The sequence below is a fragment of the Euprymna scolopes genome, chromosome 41 (genome assembly GCF_053919585.1).
Source record: "Euprymna scolopes isolate OS-2025 chromosome 41, ASM5391958v1, whole genome shotgun sequence".
In the NCBI taxonomy this organism is placed as follows: domain Eukaryota; kingdom Metazoa; phylum Mollusca; class Cephalopoda; order Sepiida; family Sepiolidae; genus Euprymna; species Euprymna scolopes.
This window is the reverse complement of record NC_136522.1, coordinates 62,887,436-62,911,986: the sequence shown is the minus strand read 5'-3', so window position 1 is coordinate 62,911,986 and position 24,551 is coordinate 62,887,436. Positions and strand designations below refer to the sequence as shown.

The 24,551-nt window shown below is 35.9% G+C and overlaps 1 protein-coding gene across 5 annotated transcripts in view; it reads right to left on the bottom strand.

The window, feature by feature from the left end:
• Positions 1 to 24,551, bottom strand: part of LOC145266550 (xylosyl- and glucuronyltransferase LARGE1-like) — a 128,759-nt gene that overhangs the window by 57,310 nt on the left and 46,898 nt on the right. For all 5 annotated transcript variants that reach the window (XM_080122328.1, XM_080122329.1, XM_080122330.1 and 2 more), the window contains exons 4-8: positions 23,828 to 23,942; positions 19,984 to 20,122; positions 13,292 to 13,463; positions 2,944 to 2,978; positions 204 to 296 (exon numbers count right to left, since the gene is read on the bottom strand). In XM_080122328.1, the coding sequence (XP_079978454.1) occupies positions 204 to 296; positions 2,944 to 2,978; positions 13,292 to 13,463; positions 19,984 to 20,122; positions 23,828 to 23,942 (554 nt within the window). The remainder of the gene's footprint in view (positions 1 to 203; positions 297 to 2,943; positions 2,979 to 13,291; positions 13,464 to 19,983; positions 20,123 to 23,827; positions 23,943 to 24,551) is intronic.

Below are 24,551 nucleotides of genomic sequence, written 5' to 3'. Positions count from 1 at the left end.
AAAATAAATTGTGGAGCACAAAAGGCCGTTTGTTAAATGGTACCAACCTCGTCTTTGTAGCTCTTTAACTTTTTGAGTAAAAAAAAAAAAAAAAAAAAATAGGTCACTTTTGGAATGATCCTTGTATATACATATAAAAAAATTGGGAAGAGACCAAAAAAAAAAAAAATTAAAAAAAAAATAAATAAAAAATAAATAATTACCTTTTCCAAAGGTAGAAGCAGCTTTGTAAGCGTTAATTTCATCAAACCATAAACACCAGAATAATGCTTGTTGGGGATCCAAGCAATGTCAGGCTGCAAAGAGACACAAAAATATTGTCAAATAATGGGAAAAAGAAAGAAAGAAAAAAAAAAGATGGAAGGCAGTTAAAAATTACAAACCGTTAAAGAGAAGAGCCAAAATAAAAGGAAAGAAAATATTCTGTATAGAAAGTAAAAAATTGTTTTGTGATGCTTTATTAAATACTAGCAGGCCGCTTGGCATTGCCCGGCCGTAATCTATATATATATAAAAGGCAAGAGTGGTGCCCGCGTTTTTTGTATGTCCAGCAAAGGTTTTTTTGCCGGGCTTTTTGGGGGTGGGGTGGAGGTGTACTATTTTCTTAGAACTTTTTATACACACCCCAGATTGTAATATCTACCATTTGCGAACGTTGCATCAAGATTTATTTACATCGACCTTTACAAAATTCTTGCTATTTCATCTCCTCCTGTGTTTGTTCGGCTTTGTCGTATAAAAACAAAACTAATCTGAAGCGAGAGCATGGTGCCTGGCTTCCGTGCCGGGAACGTCCAGAAAGCAATGAGGTTTGATCAGTGCGGGGGGGGGGGGGGAAGGAGTATCCAAATGAATAGCAGTTGTCTGATATAAGGAGAACCCCTTATATCAGACAACTGCTATTCATTTGGATACTCCTTTTTATGGGGATACATTCCAAGCATATTTTTCTCAAGTTACATGCATAATACTAAATGGATTTTAACTCTAAATGATTCATCATCTATAATATAAATCTTACCCATCTGTTTAAATGTATGTATATGTATATATATATATATGTACGCATGTCGACAGAGGCAACGGATTTTCACAAGATCATTTTGAAGCTCGACCCTTCCGACGACAAATATCGAAAAATTGGCTAAAGCATTAATTCCTTCACCCTCAACTGGACACTTTTCTACAGGGAGGGGGGGAGGGTCGCTTTTTTCGCCGATATTTTCGAAAGTCATCCCCTCTTTTCGATTGTCTAGCCTTAATTTAAACCCATGTCATATCCGGTTTGCCGATGGGCACAACAGCAAAAACGTCAGGTTTTTTTTCCCCACATTATTTGCCTCCTTCGCGGTACGGGTTTGAGTCTGCCTGCCTACTACCACTTTCTTTTTTTTTTTTTTTTGCCCAACACATACCTCCAAACACCCAGCAATGCCAGGCATCCAGGCTAGTCTAATAATATTTAACAAAAAACTTTTAATGCATATACAGAATTTTTTTTTCTCCTTCTGCGCTAACCGTAACCTTCAGCATTTACCAAAATTACTTTCTAAACTTTTATCAGTGTTTATAAATGTACATCCAAACTGAATATACGGAGTGGGCCAAAAGTAAGCTTACATTTATTAAAAGTAGGTCTGTTGTTTTCATGTAGGCATCTTTAAAGTTCATGAATGCTAGTTATATCTTGGGGAATTAGACGGTTTCAGGTCCAAGTGCTCAAAATGTTCTCCGACAACATTGTAACATTCTTCATGCCTGTCTAAAACACCGACACACAGTGCAGCACAAATTTCGATTTTAATCAATTCCTTTGAATGCGTCACGAATGTAATAATTCATTTGTTTTGGGATCCCCACCCCCTTATCAAGAAATCCATTGGTGTGAGGTCAGCTGAACGTGGTGGCCATTCAATGCCACCACTGCTGAAAGGTTTGGTTGTTTTTGTTTTATGGCATATCAACCCTTTTCAGGTTATTTAATGCCGAATCCAGTTATTTTGTAGAAGAGTTTTATTTTTCAAGCTCTTTGTAGCTTCAATCACAAGTTTGTAGTGTTTGGTTTGGTTGTTTTGTAGTGGATTTTATCGTTTTGCTCCCTGTCCTGCAGAACATGAGTTTTGCAATGGAAGAGGGAAAAGGGTTACAGTATTGATGTTTGGTGCATTTTAAGTTAGAAAACCAGTCAGAATTGGTTGGTTGTTTTACGGCATATCAACCCTTTTCAGGTTATTTAATGCCGAATCCAGTTATTTTGAAGAAAAAATTTTTTTAATAGAATATATTTGTTGTTTTCAAGTCAGTTTCTATTTAACCCATAGTTGGGACCCTAACAGGTACTACCACTCCGGGTCAGACAGAGTGAACCTGGGAGCAATGGCAATTAAAGGGTGGCTCCACACTCCCCAAAGCCCGCAAGCTGGGGCCTAACCATCAGATATAGTTTAAGGTCATATCCAGGACCAACCAGTCAGGAAGTGGGGGAGGTAGAAAGAGAAAGGGGGAATGGGAAGAAGGAAAACGGGTAAAGGTAGGTTGTTATTTTTTTTTTTCACACAACATAAGTTTCGCAAAAAGAAATAGAAAAACAAAATGCATCAATGTTAGATGGATTTCGTCCTTCAGACAGCCTGATCTGGTAGCATCAGGCTGCTGAAAGACTTTGTTAAAGCAATCTCTTACTCTTAACCGATAATGTGCTGAAAGAGTTCAAAGATAAGTTTGGAGTTGTGGCACTACCACTTCACGAAGCATTTCAAAATAGTTTAATAATTGTATACCTACTTTTGACCCACCCTACGTTTTTTGGATTTCAATCAGAAACCTTGCTAAAAATGGAAAAATAAAAAATTTAGTAAAAGTGGAAAAAAAAAAAAAAAAAAAAAAAAAAAAAAAAAAAAAAAAAAAAATGGAAAAATATAAAATTTTTATGAATAAGCTTACTTTGACATCATCAGCAGAATAAAATTTCACTTGGACTGAAAAAAATAAAAAATAAAAAAAATAATGAAAAAAAAAGATGTTTACGATAAATTGAAATTATTTGAACTTAAAAAAAAATCAATGACTAACAATAATATAACTAATCTCTGCACATGATAAAAACATTGTTTTAGAAATCATTTTTTACAAGTATAATTCTCCAGATGTGATGCATAAAATAATAGTCTGAACAAATCAAATCACAAATCAAATCTATATATATATATATATATGTATATATATATATAAAACATCCATTTTAATCTATAAAGAGGAAACAATTCTTAGAGAATAAATAAACTTACTTCTGCTTTATAAGTCAACTGGAGTCTGCCAATGACAATTGAAAATAAGTTGAAAATAAAGAAGTCAATTTCAAAGAATATTTTTAAATAGAACAATTATCTGCCCGTTGTTTTGCATATAAATGCATTGCCCCTTTCATTGACATGACATTTTTTTTTTTTTTTAAAGGTAAATGAAGATGGAAATGTATTACTTCTGTTCGTGATAATTGTGACACAAACTCGAAGCCTGATGTAATTTGTATCATTCTAAGCGTTTCCTTCAGATAAAATAAAATGTTTACCTATCGTTGTTTCTTCCACTATTTTCTGTCATTCATTTGCTATAGACATATTTATCTTTAGTTATATCCCCCCCCTTCATAACAATAGAGAACTGCCATAAGAAAGAGGAAGAAAAAAGAAAGATAAAGCGAAAGAGAGAATAAAGAAATAACATCCAGCTAAATAGCAATGAAAAAGAAGGTAAGGCTAAAGCAACTTCACAGAAATCAGCCTTTTCTTCTTTATAAATATATTAGTGGCCAGGCAAGGTCACAGGGGAAGACAATCCAGGTTGTCCTCGACGGTCGTACATCTAAACAATATGATATAAATGCGGGGGTGCCCCAGGGTTCTATCCTTGGACCTCTATTGTTCCTGATATTCATAAATGACCTCCCCGACAACATTGCCTCTGAGATGGGTATATATGCTGATGACACTACACTCTATGGCAGACACGACAGGAAGACGAATGAACACATTTCTAAAGAAATGGCAGAAACACTAGAGGAAGACCTCCAATCTGTGGTGGAATGGGGACAAAAGTGGTTGGTCGCGTTCAATGCTGCCAAGACTAAACTAGTTTCATTCAATAATTACAAGAAACCCTCTCTACCACCCATAGCAATGGCCAACGACTCTTTATCTGAGAGTCCATCTTTCAAACTCCTTGGCCTAACGTTCACAGGAAACATGAGTTGGAACAATTACATTGAAGGCATTGCCAGGGCCGCTGCAAGAAAGGTGGGCTCTCTCTACCGTGCTAGAAAACTACTAACACCCGAAAGTATCCTGTACCTCTATAAGGCCACCATTCGCCCATGTATGGAGTATTGCTGGTGCATCTGCTACTAGTCTCTCGCTCCTTGACAAGGTTCAAAAGAGAGTCGCAAACCTGATAGGCCCTGAACTGGCATCTAAGCTTCAGCCTCTGTCCCATCGACGAAATGTTGCATCCCTCTGCCTTTTCTACAAGTATTTTAGTGGTGAATGCTCTGACGAACTGCAATCACTTGTGCCCCCACGACGTGAGCACCCTCGACAAACCCGACAGGCTGCTAAATCCCACCCCCACACTGTAGAGATCCCTAGATGTAAAAGATCTTTTTACTCCAATAGTTTCTTCCCCAGAACCGCTAGACTCTGGAATTCCATTCCAGGTCCCTGCTTCCCCAACAGTACTGACGTGCAGAAGTTCAAGTGTAACGTGAACCGACACCTTGCTGCCCAAATCCCTACATAGTACCCCAGTAGTGTTGCCCCTGATAGTAGCCCCCTACACCAAAGTGGCAATTTGCCTTGTTTGGGGTGAAAATGTAATAAAAAAAAAAAAAAAAAAAAAAATCGAAGCAGCAAAAGTGAAGCTAGCTGCCAGGACACTAATATATATATATATATATATATCTCTCACTCGTGCTGGTCAGAATAATAGAACATATGTAAATTCATTTTGTTTGGGATAATTTTCGGCTTGTAAATTGTTCAGGCGAGATATTCTATAGTTAAATAACAATTGCAAAAGGAAGTAGAAATCATTTGAGGAGATGCGTATGGCAGACAATGAGTACTTTATTGTCACATTAGAAAAAGTCAACGTTTCAATTTAATAGAACATTTTGTCGTTGAGTAATCTTAAACTCCAAAAATTTTGCAAATATTGTTTAAAAAGATTTTGAAAGCGAGTTAATAATACTGTATAAGTATGGGTCACTCTAAAGACGTATCTTTGCCCGAGAAGCAGCGTATCTTTGATTTGCAGGCAGAAGGAAAGACACACATGGAAATCGCAATCAAGGTCGGATGTTCAAGATTGGTGGTGACCAAAGTGCTCCAGAAAGGTGCTGAGGGTGTTTTCAACAGCAATCGCAAGAAATGCGGACAAAAGAAAAACATCACCGAAAGACAAGACTGGGCACTGGACAAGGTGGCACAGAAAAGTCGATTCCAATCCACAAGTCACATCAATGAAGCGTGGAAACAGGCTTCTGGTGCCAACGTTTCGAGAAGCACTACCTACCGAAGGCTCTGGCAACTGGGATACCGAAATTGTATAGCTGCCACGAAACTGCTCCTTAACAAAAAGATGTTGAAGAGGCTGCGATGAGCAACTGCTCATCAAACCTGGACTGCAGACGAATGGCGGCGTGTGATCTTTTCAGATGAGTCTCGATTTTGTATCTCCACGTGTTTGGCAAAGAACCACGAAACGGTATAACCAAGAATGCGTTAAGAAATCTGTAAAGTTCCCGTGGTCTTTTATGGTTTGGGGTTGTGTCAGTGCTAAAGGTGTTGGTAATTTATGTTTCATCAAAGGAACTGTAAATGCAAAAGTGTACCAAGATATCCTGGAAGCTAATTTACTGCCAGTGTTGGATAACCAGTTTGACAGGGATGCTACAGACATCTTTTTTCGACATAACTTGGCACCGGTACACTCTGCCAAGACCACGTCTTCCTGGCTCCGAGAACAACCGATCCCTGTTCTTGACTGGCCGGCGAACTCGCCAGATTTGAATGTCATTGAAACCTTGTGGAACCAGATGAAGAGGAAACTTTGCAAAGAAAAACCTACTACCCTTGCAGCCATGAAGATTGCAATCCAGAACACATGGGATTCAGTGTCTACACATGATTTCGAGAAGCTTGTTGATTCCATGCCCCGGCGAATTGATGCTGTTATCAAGGCAAAAGGTGCTGTTACTAAATATTGATTAATTTTATTTGTATTAATAAAACACCTATTTTGTTTACTTATCTGCCTTGTTCTATTATTTTGAAACACAAAATATTCCAAACCTGACATTGCAATTGATATGAAAAAGAAATTCTGTCGTAAAACAACTATTTACATTAGTTTAGCATGATAGGGATATTTTAGCACCAAAAAACATGATGCTCTATTTTTTTGACCAGCACGAGTATATATATATATATATATATATATATATATATATACACACACACACATACATACACACACACATATATATATATATATATACATGATGGCAGCAAACTCATTCGAGTATTGTCATTACTTAATACATCTCTGGCTCAAATGAGGCAGACATGAGCGCCACCAGAAGCACGTGCCAGGCAATCACCTCTATGAATGTTTTATAGTTTTGCACATCTGCTGATGACCGGGTCCAGGCTGTGGTGCCCTGAACACCTGGCCAGACTAGACCTTGGATGTTCCAGAGCCTTTATTTCCATTGACGCCCATATTTGCAACAGACCTCATTAAGTGTCCGTTTGCCGTTTCAGGCTACAGCCAGCCTTTTTGCTATCGAGATACACACTGATTGCAAAATGTGTATTCCATTGCATATCAAGTAATGCCTGTGCTTAAAACTTTTTATAGTGAGGAAAAAAGGAAAGACTTTGCACGGAGACAATCCCACTCTCTAAACAACTGCCACATTGAACCAAACAGAGCAAGTCAACATCATTGGAAGCAGCAGTCGTCGCAAGTTTTATATCAGGGTTTTCCTTCTCCTAGAGAGGTTGCCTTCACCACTGCTTGCGGAGCCCTCTCCACCCATCATGCCATTTGATCCATGACTGGGAGTTCGGTTGCTGGACACGAGAGCATATTCCACACGCCGGTGGATCATGTATGCCGCAGCTTACAGGGCCTAAGCTCCTCTGGAGGTTTCTGTCAGGGTTACCTCACTCTTAGCCTTTGGTTAGAAAAGTGATGTGGACACGTGTTAAAAGCACACAGATGTCTTAGCGTCATACTGTGCTTCTCCCAGACAAATCAACCCCACGTGCACGTCGTGACCACTGCCACGCAGACGGGGCTCTGATGAATGGTGAGTGTCCTGTGCCGTATAACTGGACTTCCACTGCCTTGTGGGCCAAGGTTTTTTTTTTAACACACATACATACATACCACTTTTTTGGCAAATTTTATAATAATGATAGAGTACGATTATGAATACCTCCAGTCTCAGATAAGCCTTAGACACTTAAATTTATTTTATGAAAATCAAAGGGAGAAATAACATATGAGAAATATTTGGAATCAAGTCTCCTCTTGCTGTTAAGACCATTTGAAACCATAGCAGGTTTTTGTCTCCCCTCCATCAAAACCAGAGGATTTGGGAATGTGTGTGCGTGTGTATATATGTGTGTGTGCATATATGCGTATGTAGGTGTATTTATGTATGTGTATGTACATGTGTGTGTATATATATGTATATGTGTGTGTATATATATGTATATGTGTGTGTATATATATGTATATGTGTGTGTATATATATGTATATGTGTGTGTGTATATATATGTATATGTGTGTGTGTGTATATGTATATGTGTGTGTGTGTATATGTATATGTGTGTGTGTGTATATGTGTATATATGTATATGTGTGTATATGCGCGTGTGTGTGTATATGTGCGCGTGTGTGTGTATATGTGCGCGTGTGTGTATATATATGCGCGTGTGTGTATGTATATATATATATATATGCACGTGGGTGTATATATATATATGTGCGCCTGGGTGTATATATATATATGTGCGCCTGGGTGTATATATATATATGTGCACCTGGGTGTATATATATATGTGCACCTGGGTGTATATATATATATGTGCGCCTAGGTGTATATATATGTGGGCGTATATATATGTGCGCGTGTGTGTATGTCTATGTGTGCGCGTGTGTGTATGTCTATGTGTGTGTGTGGGTGTATGTCTATGTGTGTGTGTGGGTGTATGTCTATGTGTGTGTGTGGGTGTATGTGTGTGTGTGGGTGTATGTGTGTGTGTGGGTGTATGTGTGTGTGTGGGTGTATGTGTGTGTGTGGGTGTATATGTGTGTGTGGGTGTATGTGTGTGTGTGGGTGTATGTGTGTGTGTGGGTGTATGTCTATGTGTGTGTGTGGGTGTATGTCTATGTGTGTGTGTGGGTGTATGTCTATGTGTGTGTGTGGGTGTATGTCTATGTGTGTGTGTGGGTGTATGTCTATGTGCGCGCGTGTCTATGTGCGCGCGTGTGTCTGTGTGTGTATATGTGTGTGTGTATATGTGCGCGCGCGCGTGTGTGTGTATATGTGTGTATGTGTAGCAGTATCAGAATTTTTTGTGAAAATAGCGAATAATTCCACCCCATCTTTCCAAGCTTATAACTCCTCGAAAAATGCAATTCCAGCCCTAATTTTTTTTTTCAATTAAAGGAGCAAGGACCAAGATTTCATTAAAAAAAAAAAAAAAAAAAAAAAAAAAAAACGTGTTTTTTTTTTAAAAAGGTTTTAAACTTCGGACTTTACAGGTAAAATTCGACGAGAACACGATGTCCGTTTTTTTTTAAATTTGAATATATTATGTATTGACCTTTTCTCTTCAATTTGTGAGTAAATAATTATGTACTTATCCGAGTCGAAATTAATTATTTTTAGACATTTACAAAATTGGAGGCGTGAATTATTCGACCCCCTGTCTTTCCAAGCTTATAACTCCTCGAAAAATGTAATTCAAGCCCTAATTTTTTTTTCAATTAAAGGAGCAAGGACCAAGGTTCCATTAAAAAAAAAAAAAAGAAAAAAGAAAAAACAAATAACGTGGTTTAAAAAAAGGTTTTAAACTTCAAACTTTACAGGTAAAATTCTACAAGAACACGATGTCCGTTTTTTTTTAAATTTGAATATATTATGTATTGACCTTTTCTCTTCAATTTGTGAGTAAATAATTATGTACTTATCCGAGACGAAATTAAGTATTTTCTTTGTAATAGACACTGGGGGGGGGGGGGGAACCGTGAATAAAAAAAAAAAAACGTTTGTCTAAAATATTATATTCGGTTTATTGGAAAGAACATAAAATTTCACATTGACCCTGAAAATATCGTAAAAATAGAATCAATAGAAAAATTTTGATAGATTTTTAAAATTTTAAAATTTAAAAATATTGAGTTTAAAAATTTAAAAATATTGAGTTCGGAAAATTCATTACTGTTTAAAAAAAAAAAAAAAATATTTTTATTACTTTTAAAACAACTGTAATAGTTTATTTTGGAAGTATAATCCATAAAGAAAATAAATAACCCACTTTTAACGGAGAAATTACGAGATTTTTATATTGTATTCGCAGTTTCGTGTTAGGGGTGCCAAAAATTCCTACAAAAATTCTGATACTGCTAGTGTATGTGTATGTGTCTATATGTTTGTGTGTATGTGTGTATGTGTTTATATGTGTGTATGTGTATGTGAGAAATGCATTAAGAGATTCCTACAAGAGAAAAAAATAGTTCACAAACAATGATTAATTCGTTTTATTATTTGATATTTTCATTTTTCAAATTATTGAAATAATTTTTAGTAATTTTAACACGTTTAAAATGATCTTGTGTGTGTTTTTTTTTTTCAAATGTCAGAAATTTTGTAAAAAGATGATTTAGAACAGCCATTTTGAGAAGAGGTGCTGCTTATCCCAAGGAGTGAAAATGGAATTTGTCTAAACTTTTCAAACTAGAGTACGTTTCACTCCTGATTTCGCTGGAGTCAGTTAAGGGTCATTGAGTGGGAATTGAGGTTGGTTGGTTGTTTTACGGCATATCAACCCTTTTCGGATCCAAAGATTTTGAAGAAAAATTTTTTTAATAGAATATATTTGTTGTTTTCACGTTGGTTTCTATTTAACCCATAGTTGGGACCCTAACAGGTACTACCACTCCGGGTCAGAGTGGGCCTGGGAGCAAGGGTAATTAAAGGGTGGCTCCACACTCCCCAAAGCCCACAAGCTGGGGCCTCACCACTGGATATAGTTTAAGGTCATATCCAGGACCCCCGTTGAGGGACTTTTACCCTCTGCAGGGGGGGGGGGGCATTTGGCGTATTCTAATGCCCCACTGACAGAGCCACATTGAGTGGGAATTGAGGTTGTAAGTGTGTAGATGTTTATTTTTCATTTTTTCCTTTTTATTTATTTTTCCTCTTACTTGTGGAGGTGTGTGTGTGGGGGGGTATATTTTTCCATGGTTACTTTGCCTTGCAAGCATGTCTGTGCTTGTTTTTTTTCTTGTATTGACTTGTGAAATATAAGTTATATTTCATAGTTTGAATAAGCCATATCTAATGTCTGTTTTTGGAACTAATATTTAATTTTGATTTTTAGATTTTAATTTCATTTTAGTCTGTCAAGATGTCCATAATATTTTGTATAACTTAATTATAATTTACTAACTAATTATATCATTAATTAGCGTGCGGGGTGGGGTAGGGGGCTCCTGGCTTTGCTTAATATGATATTTTGAGTTATCAAAATTTTGTATTATAGAGTTGTGATTTCAAAAGTAAAAAAAAAAAAAAGTATTTGGGTGCCATCAGCTAGAATCGAAACCGAATCTGTACCATTCAAAGCTGGTGAAGTTACCACTGCACAAACGTGACACGCATATGAACTGATTAAAAAATGAACTAAAATGAATGTACAAAATGTATAACAAATTTTTTAATTTTAACCGGCTAAAAATCCATTAAAGAACAGCCTGTAAAAAATTCAATCATTTGAGGCTCCTAATGCCACTCTTTGACGTTTAGTTTCAGAGGAGATAGAGTTTGAAAATATGGAGACAGACATATAGCCGTTTATATATTAGATCATAATATTTTGGATACCGTTATTCCTTTGTGAGTTTAAGTATTTTCTGGATTGTTCTTGGTTTATGTTCTCATATAGAATGTTTTTTATTGGCATCACATGGTTAAAGTATTTGCTGATCATTTGAAAAATAAAAATATCAAATAAGAAAACAAATCTATATATCTATAAAAGTGTGTGTGTGTGTGTGTGTGTGTGTGTGTGTGTGTGTACACACATACACATCTCCCTATGCAATAACTATCAATTTTCAGTCTACAGACTAGAAATTTGATATACAGAGTATTGAGATTTGGGAAAATCTTTGTAATTGGCCTTTGGCCAGAAATTTGCCTGTTAAGGGATCAAAGTTCAACAATTTGACCTTTGAGAACTCTACCAAACTCTGACAATTTTGGGTCTAAACACTTGAAATTTTAGATATAGGTTCCTTGGACATTGATCTAATTTAATAACTTGACTTGAGTCCAAAACAATAAATCTTAAGGGGTCATAATAGGGGGTCAAAGTTTAAAAAAAAAAAAATTGATCTCTGCGGTCTACCAAATTACTCAGACAATTTCTGGTCTAAACATTTGAAATTTTACATAAAAGGGAATTCAGAGATGGGCAAGCTTTTTAATCGGTTTGGGTTGAAAATTTTTAGTTATTAATATATAAATGTATGTATGTATGTATGTTTGCATGTCTGCCTAAAACTTTTGACAGGCGATGGATTTTTACAAGATCAGTATCATTTTGAAGTTCAACCTTTCAAACGACAAATATCGAAAAATAGGCTAAAATTATTAATATCTTCACCTTCAACTGGGCACTTTTCTACGGGGGGGGGGGGGGGGGGGTTTCGCCAATATTTTCGAAAGTCATCCTCTCCTTTCTATTGCCTAGCCTTAATTAAAACCTACATTACTTCTGGTTTGGCGGTGATCGTAACAGCAAAGACATTAGGTTTTTTTTCCTCCGTTCTTTTCCTCCTTTGCGGTACGGGTTCAAGCCTGCCTTCTTACTACCATTTTTTTTTTTTTTTTTTTGCTCAACATACACCTCCAAAAACCCGGGCAACGCCGGGCTGAAATGCTAGTATATCTACAAAAGTGAACGTGTGCGTGTTTGTGTGTGCGTGTTTGTGTGTGTGTGTACGTGTACATTTCCCTACGCAATAACTGTCAATTTTAAGTCTAAAGACTCAAAATTTGATATACAGGGTACTGAGATTTGGGAAAATCTTTGTGATCGGTCTTTGGCCAGAAATTTGGCTGTTAAGAGGTCGAAGTTCAACGATTTGACTTTTGAGAACTCTACCAAACTCCTCCGACAATTTTGGGTCTAAACACTTGAAATTTTAGATATAGGTTCCTTGGACATGGATCTAACTTAACTTGATTTGAGCCTAAAACAAATGTTAAGGGGGTCATAATAGGGGTCAAAGTTAAAAAAAATTGACTTTTTTTTGCTCAACATACACCTCCAAACACCCGGGCAACGCTGGGCTGAAATGCTAGTGTATAAATAAAACATAATTGTTGGCGACCCTACTCATTTAAATATATACATGTATAAGCAGATTTTAACTGGAAAGTAATATAAGCAGAAATCAGTTTGAGAGCAAAAGTATATTAATCAGTTGGAATTCATTATTGAGATGAGTATTATTTATCAATTTTATTGCAGTTAAGAGATTCAACGTCTCTATCCACTGCACCACGGGTCCCTTTGAATCTCTACGGGGCCAGGTGAGAATTTCCTGAAGATAGCGGTTTCAATCCTACCCAAAGCTGGCCAGAGGCTTACTTGGCCAAAATGTGAGACGACAACTATGGATGGCAGTAATTGCCAAGAATGCAGGTAGGAGATTCGGAGTGCCTATCTCGTTGCGGTTACCACCTGATGAAGGCCAGAGCAATAATTGGCCGAAACGTCGTGAAACAACAACTAAGAAAAGATGCGGATAATAGTCCACAATAAATAAAATTAATAAAGAAGATTTAAATAAAAAAAAAAAAAAAAAATTTTTTTTCCCAAAACTAAGAACATGTCTGACAAATGTAAAATCTTTATTATTTTGAAGAACGTTGATATAAAAAAAAAAAAAAATAAATAAAAATAAATAAAAAATAAAAGCATCACAGACCTTCGGCGACATTCCAAGTACTGAACAATTTCTTTAGGATGAGAATAGCGATACGATCGGAGATGAAATGGAAAAATAACGGGTTCTTTCGATAAAAAAGGATGCTCTTTATTAACGTGACAACATCTCTTGTAGCATTGTGACCAGCACAAACTATCGCCACATGGATGACCTAAGAAAAAAAAATAAATAAATAAATAAATTGATAAAGTGGATGTATAAAAAGGTTAGAAATCAAGAATTTGTTGTGTAGCGGGTCGGGGGACATATTGGAGCACATAATGGGGATACATAATACATGAATAATGATGGGGGATAATGAGGGAGAGATATTCAAACATGGAGGAGGGGGGGACACTTACTTGTAAGAGGGTGATAAAAACACATTTACCTTTTCTGTTGTAAGGAATGACGACACGAGACAACAGTTACAAACATAGTTGGTTGCTTTATTATTCAATCGACCGATTGGTGACGTCAGGAATTCAAGCCTTTTCGGCTACATGGTCTCTTTCCTCCCTTCGCCTCTAAGGGCTCCCACTCTCCAACTGACAATCACTGTGTGTGATCTGCTCCGATTATCTGATCCTTATCAACAACTAACTTCGAACCCTCAGATTCCTATATTGATAACAGTTACATATATAGTTGGTAGTGATGGGACGATGCCAAAATTTTTCCCGATTCCGTTCAAAATTTCCGATTCCGATCCAATTCCCGATTCCGATTCTTGTAAAATTTATACATATTTAATTAGAGTTTTTTTTGTTTGTTTTTTCGTAAATTTTCAAATTATTACATAAACCCCTGGTTAATGTCCGCGTATATTTTATCTCAAATGTGTGCCTTGTAATTGATTAAAAATTGTAACACAACAAAACATTTATTTTGATTTTAAAACAAAGCTATATTGTACCAGTTCGTATTTACTGTATAACATGCTACTTACATGAATAGTGGAAAATATTCGAAGATTGGTAGGCAAAATAAGAAAACGATGTAAGAACAATATATTTAACAACGCCACTTAGCAAAGCCACATCTCATTGTTATGAACGAATTTCTAAATAATAATATTACTATTATGAAAACCATTTTTAACGTGAGATTGCGTGAGCTTTCTGTGCTTTCTCTCGCAGCTAAATCCCTAAACCAAAATGAAATATTACTTTTATAGATTACGTGTTAGAACATTTTTTTAATTGGCGGAAAGAAAAGCGATCATTTAGAATTTAGAGTGTAAGATCAGTTTCGAATATAAATTTAACGTAAAATGATCATCATTTCTGGCCATCCTAATTCTTTATGGATATTAACTAAAGTGTTTCCCACTAAATTAAGTTCGGTTTGCAACGTTGTAAAACCATGTGTAATCGCTTAAAAAGTAGACACCCTATCCCCAATAAGCGCACATAATTTAAAATTGGTAACACACTACAGCTCATGTTACGTTATATTTATTTGTGAAACTGACCGTCTATTTTAAATTCCTAATCGTTTTATATTAGTGTTGTGTCGATTAATCGGAATCGGGAATCGGATAAATCGGTAATTTTGGGGGTATCGGAATCGGTATTGGAATCGGAAAAATTTGTGCCTAATTTCCGATTCCCAAATCGATTCTTTTAATATTTTTAAAAAGTTCATTTTCAATTGTTTGTACCGATTATAAATATTTCTTTCTTTTAAACTATTAGTAAAACTAAAGAAGATCTAAACTTATTTTATATGCGTAAAATAAACAAAACAAAACTTGAAACTTTGCGAAAATTCGCTAGGTAACCTTTAGAAGAATGCAGTTTATTTTCAAAGTAGCGAAAGAATTGTCTAAAATTAAAGAAATATTTTGCCCAGAAAAATAATATCAAACATTATTGCTAATTAAATGAAAAGTAGAATATAAAAGTGTTGGGTTTTGTCGGTATGTTTGCTGCTCCCTCACTCGGCAATCGGTATTGACAAATATAACAAGCCGTGCATGCATGGTCCCCCTCTATGTGAGGAGGGGGGATCGAATAAAGTGATAAAAAAGTGATACATAACTGATAAAAAAACAATTTTGAGTGAAAAAAAAATTTTCAAAAGTTTTCAGAAAAATGACTAAGTTCAACTTTTGCTCCACACCCAATATTAGCCCTAAAACCTCCAGGGCTTGTGACTCTGATTTTTCCCAGGGTCAGTGATACTTCCATCAGGTGTATATCAGGTATGCCCATGGTTTTGCCAAGTTTCAGAAAAATCTAATGAATGGATGAAAAGTTATTCTGAAAAATATGTCAATTTTGTCTATTTAGAGTCATTTTGAGGTATTTTTTTACCTCTTTTGCCCCCATGGGGGAGCTGATTACTTGTAAAAATGGACAAACGGCTATGTTTCAGGCCTTAAGACATGTAAATTTGAGTTCAGCACCATAAAAAAAACACTAAATAGAGATACATAATCACATTTTAGACAAATATGAAAAAAAGAGCCTAAAAAAGGGGTGGTTTTTAGCCCTAAAAGTTCCCGGGGGGCGCAAACCAGAGTTTTGCCAGGGTCAGCGATACTGAATTTACATTTGCAACAATTGCCTTCACATTTTGGACAAGTTTCAGTAAAATCTAATGGACGGGAAAAAAGTTATGGGGCCAAAAGTGTCATTTTTGCCATTTTGGGCATTTTTGACCCCTTTTCAGCCCCTGGAGGAGCAACGAGAGTTTTCTTCAAAAAAAAAACTCGATGTTGTGCACATCTACGTATTGGAGTACAACTTGTGGCAAAATTTCAGAAAAAAGTAATGGACGGTTATCCGGGAATCATCTGGACGAACGGACGAACGAACGGACGAACGCCACTGAAAACTATAGTCCCTCTTCGATAAATCGGGGGGACCAACAAGGAATGGGCAAAATTGTGAAAAGGCTTGGCCTTTGATTTAATTTGAAATATGCTTCCAGTGTGATTTTCTTTGATTCTGCCGGTATTGTTTAAGTTTATACTTAAGGATTGCTACGACGGCGCCAATGCCGTCTGAAGCCGAGGCCTCCGTGATATATATATATATATATATATATATATATATATGTGTGTGTGTGTGTGTGTATATATATCACGGAGGCCTCGCTGAAGCCCACCAATCTCACTCAAAAGTTGAGTTGAAAGTATTATGGGGTAATTAACACCTTCGATGCCGTTGGTTTCGACAATACTTTTTCACACCCACTTGCCAAATTTCTCAAGGAGTTTAATATGAAAAGATTTCAAACGAATAGAGTTTTATTTTATTTTCCTGGAGCCACATTGTCTGACACCATCGCATTTTTCTCGGGGTTTCGGAAAAGTTAAAAATATACATGAATATCTCACAATGAATTTATCAAAGTCTGGATAAAATAGATAAAGAGAAAACATTTAGAAATTTTTCAGATTGAAAAAGAAATTATATTTACATTTAAAAGTCCCCCCTCATTGAAATTCTACTTTTGGACGATATTTGTAAACCCACTAAAAACCAAATTATTTTTAGATCTAGGATGAAGCTCTAAACTGTCTTCACGTATTAAAAAAGGGTGCTTGTGCAGTTTACACTATGTTAAAAAACGAAAATAAAAAAAAAATATATATTCTACGTACTCGTTATGGAATGAAGTTCTCATAAAAAAATCACGTAATTTCATCAAATAGTTTTTATTTTATGCCGTAAAAACGATTTGGGAAATTCGGAATCTTCCTAAAAAAACTGCGATAATTAGTCAAGGGAGCGTAAAACAAAAACTATTTAATGAAATTACGTGATTTTGTTATGAGAACTTCATTCTATAACGAGTACGTAGATCTATAGAGTTTAGTTTTACTAATAGTTTAAAAGAAATAAATATTTATAATCGGCACAAGCAATTGAAAATTAACTTTTGAAAAATATTCAAAGAATCGATTTTGGAATCGGAAATTATACACAAATTTTTCCGATTCCGATGCCGATTCCGATTCCCCGAAAATTACCGATTTAACCGATTCCCGATTCCGATTCATCGGCACAACACTAATAGTTGGTTACTTTATTCTTCAACCGGCCGATCGGTAACGTCAGGAACTCTAACTTTGATCTACATGGTCTACTTCCCTCTCTTCGCTTCTAAGGGGCGCTCCTCTCGATCTCTCCTGATTCTCTATCAGACTCTCACTCATCAACTTCCTAACTTCAAACCCAGATTCAATTTATCGAGAAATCTTTGTTTATGATGTCAGAAGTGTACTGCCGATCAAAGTGACTATATCACGTTTTCTACATATGTCCGTCCAACACACTTTTGGCAAACAAAGAATCCTCAATTCTAATTGTTTAATATCTAACCTATTTTTAAACAATATATTTTTAACTCGCATTGTGCATTCATTTAACTGACATATTTAATATCCATATTTCTAAAAGAATGGACAATCGACTTTTTTTCCGACATAAACAATATTTAACTATTTCTAATAGAATTAACAATGGACTGAATTTCTAAGATTCTAATTATCCATAACACTTGCTTAGAGGGTTCGATACTAGCCTTTTTTTCCTAACATCATTTTCACTTATCTAGTCTGCCTTCTTACCTACATGAGAAGGGGACAGCCCTTTCATGTAAAAAATTTCCATACAAGCTTAAGATAAAAAAAATTGGAAAATTCCAGTCAAAATTTTGTGTTTTAGAATGCGTAGCAAAAATTTCAGATTTAAAGGTGTGAAAAACCTTGAATCATGCAAGCATCCACGTCAGAATAGCCAAGGCTTGGAGTGCACTTAATCGGCTGAAACTTATATGGAAATCTGCCCTCTTAGCACCGATCAAGAAAAACTTTTAGAACCGTCGTGGAGACGGCGCTGCTTTATGGTTCATCAGCATGGGCGCTCAGTAAAAAATTTGAAAGCGAGTTAGATGGAACTTACTAAAATGTTCTGGGCAATATTAAACTGGAAAACACCCCCAACCATTACTCGTCTATATGGCTGGTTGCCCAAGATCTCTTCAGTAATAAGATAAAGAGGAATACTATATGCTGGACATTGTTACAGAAAAAAAGATGAGGCCGTCAGTGATGTGGTACTGTGGGATCCTAAACACAAAACGAAATTCAAGTAGGAAGACGTGTTAAAATGTACACAAAATTATTGACAGAAGACACTGAAGATCTTAAGGTCACGGATTGGTTGGTTGTTTTTATTTTACGGCATTCAATATATAGAGAGATCTCCTTCGTTTATGACATCAGAAGTGTACTACCGACAAACGTGACTATATCACGTTTTCTACACATGTCTGTCCAACACACTTTTTAATCCTCAATTCTAATTGCCTTCTCAGGTTATTTAATGCCGAATTCAAAGATTCGGAAGAAAAATTTCTTAATAGAATATATTTGTTATTTTCAAGTCGGTTTCTATTTAACCCATAATTGGGACCCTAACAGGTACTACCACTCTGGGTCAGAGTGGACCTAGGAGCAATGGCAATTTAAGAGTGGCTCCACACTCTCCAAAGCCCGTAAGCCGGAGCCTCACCATTGGATATAGTTTAAGGTCATATCCAGGACCACTATTAATTAGGAGTTGGTCACATTAGTATGGTCATATGATGTGACCACCCTTTTACAGAAGCATGGATGTCTCGAATCGACAGAGGAAAATTTAGAAGCAAGTGATTAGATAAGACCGCACAGAGTGGAATTTGGAGAAAGTTGACCCGGGAGGATTCGAGAGCAAGTTTGATAAATATCAAAAAGCGTCCAACCCCTGGACAAGGTCAACACAAGGATAATTTTTTTTTTTTTTTTTTTTTTTTTTTTTACATAGGCGTCACCACTTATCAAGGCCGATAGGCCACTCAAGGATAAGGGTTAAAGAGTGTACAGTAGTCAAAAGGACAATAAAGTAATCGATAGTAATGGAAGTTCGGTAAATTTGTTAACTTAAGTGGAACGGCTCATCAGAAACTTGTTTACGTTGGACTTGAAGACAACCATATTATAGACAGCTGGAAAGCAGGAAAACGGAAGACAATTCCACAGGTTCTAAGAAAGAAGCTTTGATCATGGAATCTATGTATAGGTTTAGGCACAGATAAAGAGTGGGGGGAATTATTGATAGTGTTTTCAGCTAGTCGAGTGTTTCTTGTGAAAGTTTGGCGAGGGAGGACCATAGATTGAAGCTCAGTCGAACACTTTCCATGAAAATAATGATACATCAGAGACAAACTCGCAACATCTCTTCTGTGAGATAGAGGTTGCAGCGAAGAGAAAAGGATATCTCCCACCAGGCCACGAAGTCTATTTTGAACCCTATCAAGGCAAGAAAAGTTTTTTCTAGCAGCTCCTGCCCATATGTGGCAACAGTATTCCATCCTTGGACGTATCTGGCTCTTATATAGATAGAGAATTGCATCAGCAGTGAGATATCTACTGGATCGATAGAAGGATCCGACCATTTTTCCAGCGGCCTTGGCAACAGATTTGATGTACGTATTCCATTTAAGATCAGGAGTAAAGGTCAAGCCCGGAAGCCTGTCAAAACTTGAGGCCTCCCCAAGACGAGAGCCATTCATTTCAATTGATGCCAGATGGGGATCAGAATGTTGATGATGTCAAGATAGAAGCTTGGATTGAGACAGAAACTATTATAAAAGGTTTTAGTGAGGAAAGGGAATTTGTTTTTTCTTTTTAAACTTACCTCACATTTCGGGACCTCCGGCTCATTGTGGAGGCAACGCAGGTGCGTACCGTTTAGTTGACCGTTACGCAAGAAAAACTTGGTATCATTTTCAGCAGCAAAACTCATTTGTAAATTTAGCAATTGGTTCTGTGATAAACTGTAACGAAAAAAAATTTGGTTCTGCGATAAACTGTAACGAAAAAAAATTTGGTTCTGCGATACACTGTAACGAAAAAAAATTTGGTTCTGCGATAAACTGTAACGAAAAAAAAATCATACAAGTAAATCAACCAGGTATCGTTCCACGGTCATCACCGATTCGGATTTCATTTTACTATAACCCTTTCTGTCCTCTTAATTTAACCCTTGAGGAAAAAAAAAAAAAAAAAAAAAAAAAAATAGCCGAGCATGCAAGGGTCCCCCTCCACGAGTGAAAAATTTACTTTCACCATAACTAATCTTTGTGCAAAATTTCAAAACAATTCAAGGAGTGGTTATTGAGAAAAGCATGACCAAATGAACAAACGATTGGGGGGGGGGGGGAATTTTACCCCTATAATGGCCCCCCCGGGGAGGCACGGGGGGCAACCAGAGTTATCCCGGAAAATCCGTTCTGGCAAAAATTTACTTTCACCATGACTAATGTTTGTGCAAAAGTTTTAAAAATCTGAGGCGTGGTTATTTAGAAAAGTGTGAACGGACAAATGGATGTGAATTACTAGGTCCAATCCCTCCCTTCGTCAGGGGACCAAAAAACATAGCACCTAACATTTAAATTGATTCTTTTTTTCTCATCAAATGTTTCTTGTAGTTCAAACAACGGGGATCATATTGGTGACTTTTTAGAGCTATGCAGGCAAAAATAAAAACATTAAAAACTGACCTGAATGTGAATTAAATAAGATACGTATTATATACGTTTGAAGCCAAAACAATGCATGGTTACAAAATAAACAGATATTTATTTTGTTTGAAATTTATGTTAAAGTTCATAAATATATTTCGAAGGAAAACTTCATCTTCAGTATGTTTTTATTTTTTTTTTTATTTGCTATGTTATTGGAAGAGAGAATTAGCCGTTTGATGTTTCTACGGTAGTTTTTAAAGTCTTGGAACGGTGCGTTTGGTCACGCGAGATTCATGTTAAGATTTTGTTCCTTAGAAGCACTGGTTGAATTTGAATTAAATAAGATACGTATTACATACGTTTGAAGCCAAAACAACGCATTGTTACAAAATAAACAGATATTTATTTTGTTTGAAATTCATGCTAGCGCTTCTAAGGAACAAAATCTTAACGACCTGAATGTGTTTCATACTGTTTTTGCTGATTAGCTTTGCTTTTTAGTGAAAAACTGGTTCATCCGAAACCTCGTTCTTTTAATCTTTTTTTTTTGACGAAAAAACAAAAATCACCATACTATTTTCACAACTTAAAAAATATTTTCCATGAATATTTTTACGTTTTCCATAAGAAAAGATCCGTGGACTGGATTAAAAACTTCAGCAGGTCGGATCTAGCTTGCAGCGATAGTTTGGAGACCCTGTATTAGAACCATTGCTCTTTCACCATCTCGTAAAAATCGGCTCTATTACTCTGAACACATTCTTACACCCGAGGCTAATCTTTATCTCTACTTACCCATCATCAGACAATGTAGAAAAATTCCTGTCTTAAAGATTTAATTCATTAATGTCCATTTTAGGAAAATCAGAAAAACTTTGCAGAAATGACAGACTTCCCTTTTTGTCTTTTATGTAAGGTTAAATTAAAAACATAAAAAGGATTTGGTCCAATATAGAGTCAAACAGAAAAAAAAAAAGATTTTTTTAAATTTTGGAATTGAATTTTACTTGATTTTTCCATAATTTTTGGTGTAGATATCTACTTTTGCCTGATATGTAAGTATATCAAAGATTCCCTGATAATTTAGTTTTGCTTCAGCTGATGACGGATGGTTAAGAATGGTTTTCGAACTTGAAAAGGATCCTTTTAATTGTTTTTGTAAAAAAAAAAAAAAAAAAAAAGGCTTGCCTCTTATTGTGTACAAGCATTCAATAATTCAAATTCAGTCGCTTTGTTTTCTTATGTATGCATGTCTATATCTCTCTATCTTTCGTTTTTTTTTTCACTCTTAAAAAAGAGAGGAACTGTTTTTAAACAGTTGAAGTTGGGACTGAACAAGATAAGTCGCCTGCCAGCGATGCATATAGCAGTTTTGCGCCAACCAATAGTGGACAGTTGATTATTTTCAAAGTTAAAAATACTCCTTTTAATTGTTAAAAATGGAATGAATGTAAATTCGGAGTTGTTTTCTGTGATATTTTTTTTTTTTTTTTTTTTTACATAGGCATCACCACATTATCAAGGTCAAGAGGCCACTCAAGGATAAGGGTTAAAGAGTGTACAGTAGAAATTGGACAATATAGTAATCATTAGTAATGAAAATTTGATAAATTTGCTAACTTATATGGAACGGCTCATCAAGAACTTATTTACGTTAGACTTGAAGACAGCCATATTGTAGTCAGCCGGAAAGCAGGAAAACGGAAGACAATTCCACAGGCGTGCAGTTCTAAGAAAGAAGCTTTGTTCATGGAATCTACGTTTAGGTTTAGGCACAGATAAAGAGTGGGGGGAATTATTGATAGTGTTTACAGCTAGACGAGTGTTTCTTGTGAAAGTTTGGCGAGGGGGGACCATAGATTGAAGCTCAGTCGAACACTTTCCATGAAAATAACGATACATCAGAGACAAACTCGCAACATCTCTTCTGTGAGATAGAGGTTGCAAGGAAGAGAAAAGGACATCTACGACGCTACGAAGTCTATTTTGAACTCTATCAAGGCAGGCCAAGTCCTTTCTAGCAGCTCCTGCCCAGATGTGGCAACAGTATTCCATCCTTGGACGTACCTGGCTCTTATATAGATAGAGAATAGCATCAGCACTGAGATATCTACCGGATCGATAGAAAGATCCCACCATTTTTCCAGCGGCCTTGGTATAAGCAGTGTTTGAATTTAAAAATAAAAAATGTATGAAATATGTTTATGAACTAAATTACAGTGCAATATTATGTCAAATAAATTACAGTGCAATATTATGCCAAATAAATTACAGTGCAATATTATGTCAAATAAATTACAGTGCAATATTATGTCAAATAAATATTTGTTTAAAATTAATAATTTAAAATTGACACTTCACTTACAAACGTCTTTTATTCATATTTGTTTTAAATGATTTTATATTTAGTTTACCACCTGACGAAGGCCAGAGGAATAGTTGGCCGAAACGTGAAAAAAACAACTAGAAGATGAGGATATTAGTGTGTAAATAAATAAATAAATAAATGTCTTGTGCTTATTTTGTACAAGTGTTCAATTCCAGCAAAGCAATCCCCGATATGAATAATAACGATAAAATCTTGCCCGTAATGACGTCAAGAAAAGAAGCACCAGCAGATGTAGTCAACATCAAGTCAACTCTAATCACCCTTGTGGTTCATCTTTTACGTTTCTATCGTTCATGCGCCTATCGTTTGATCGAGTCTAACACACAGGAAGCTGGTTGCTGTTCCCAGGACGTAACAACAGTTCAAGAAATGCCCCCACAGCAAACCAAGTAATTTTCCCTGGCAAACAATCGAATCACACAGCTGAAGATGTGAAATGCTGATCTCAGGACTGGGTGCTCATAACTATCTTAGCCGCTGTGGATCCTCATACTTTCATCTGGGACATTGCATTCTATGGGAAGAACTGGTTTCACCCATCCGTGGTGAATGTCCCCAACTTCAAAGTGATTATAAAAAAGGTCGACAGAGAGGGTTCGTATAAACAAGCAAAAGCAAATATTTACCTAAGTTGTTTCAGCAGTAATTGATTTTTCTCTTCCATTTCTTGAAGTCTTTGAGCCAATTTTGCTTCCAGTCGACTGACACCAATGGCTCCATTGTTGCCATAGCTAACGTAGTCTGCAAACAGAAAAATGAAAATATTTTTTTTTTTTTATTAGAATGTTTAAGTGCTTTTAATTAAAAATAAAAAAGGTAGTTTAAAGTTTTGTGACAGAACAAAATGGTGATCAAAGTTTAGCCATAGTCAGCCCTTGACAAAAAAGGATAGACCATTACATTTTCAGTTAGTTCTGCAGTTTGCATCCTGTTTTTCTGTGAGTCTCACTCGGCAACGCTTGGCGGACGACAAAAACTGTCTTGGAAAATGCTGAGTTAGCTTAATCACTGAGAAACCGAATAGCCAAAAGAGACGTGAGCAGACAACACCAAATTGGGGGAAAAAAAAGGGAAAATTTCATTGCCCTTAAAACAAGTCTTTATTTTTGTAACAAGGAAGGGAATTGAAATGCTTTCCTTCAACTGGTAGAAACTACTATCCTTAAAGAAATAGCCTATCTTCAGGAAACCACAAGTTACCCCTCAATAAATGTTAAAAATCAAAAGCTTTCTTTTGGAAAAAAAAAAAAAAAAAAAAAAAAAAAAAAAAAAACCTTTTCTTTGAAAAAAAGTTTTACAAAAAATATATATATATCCCAAAAATAAAACAAATTGTTCTTTGTTCCTTAA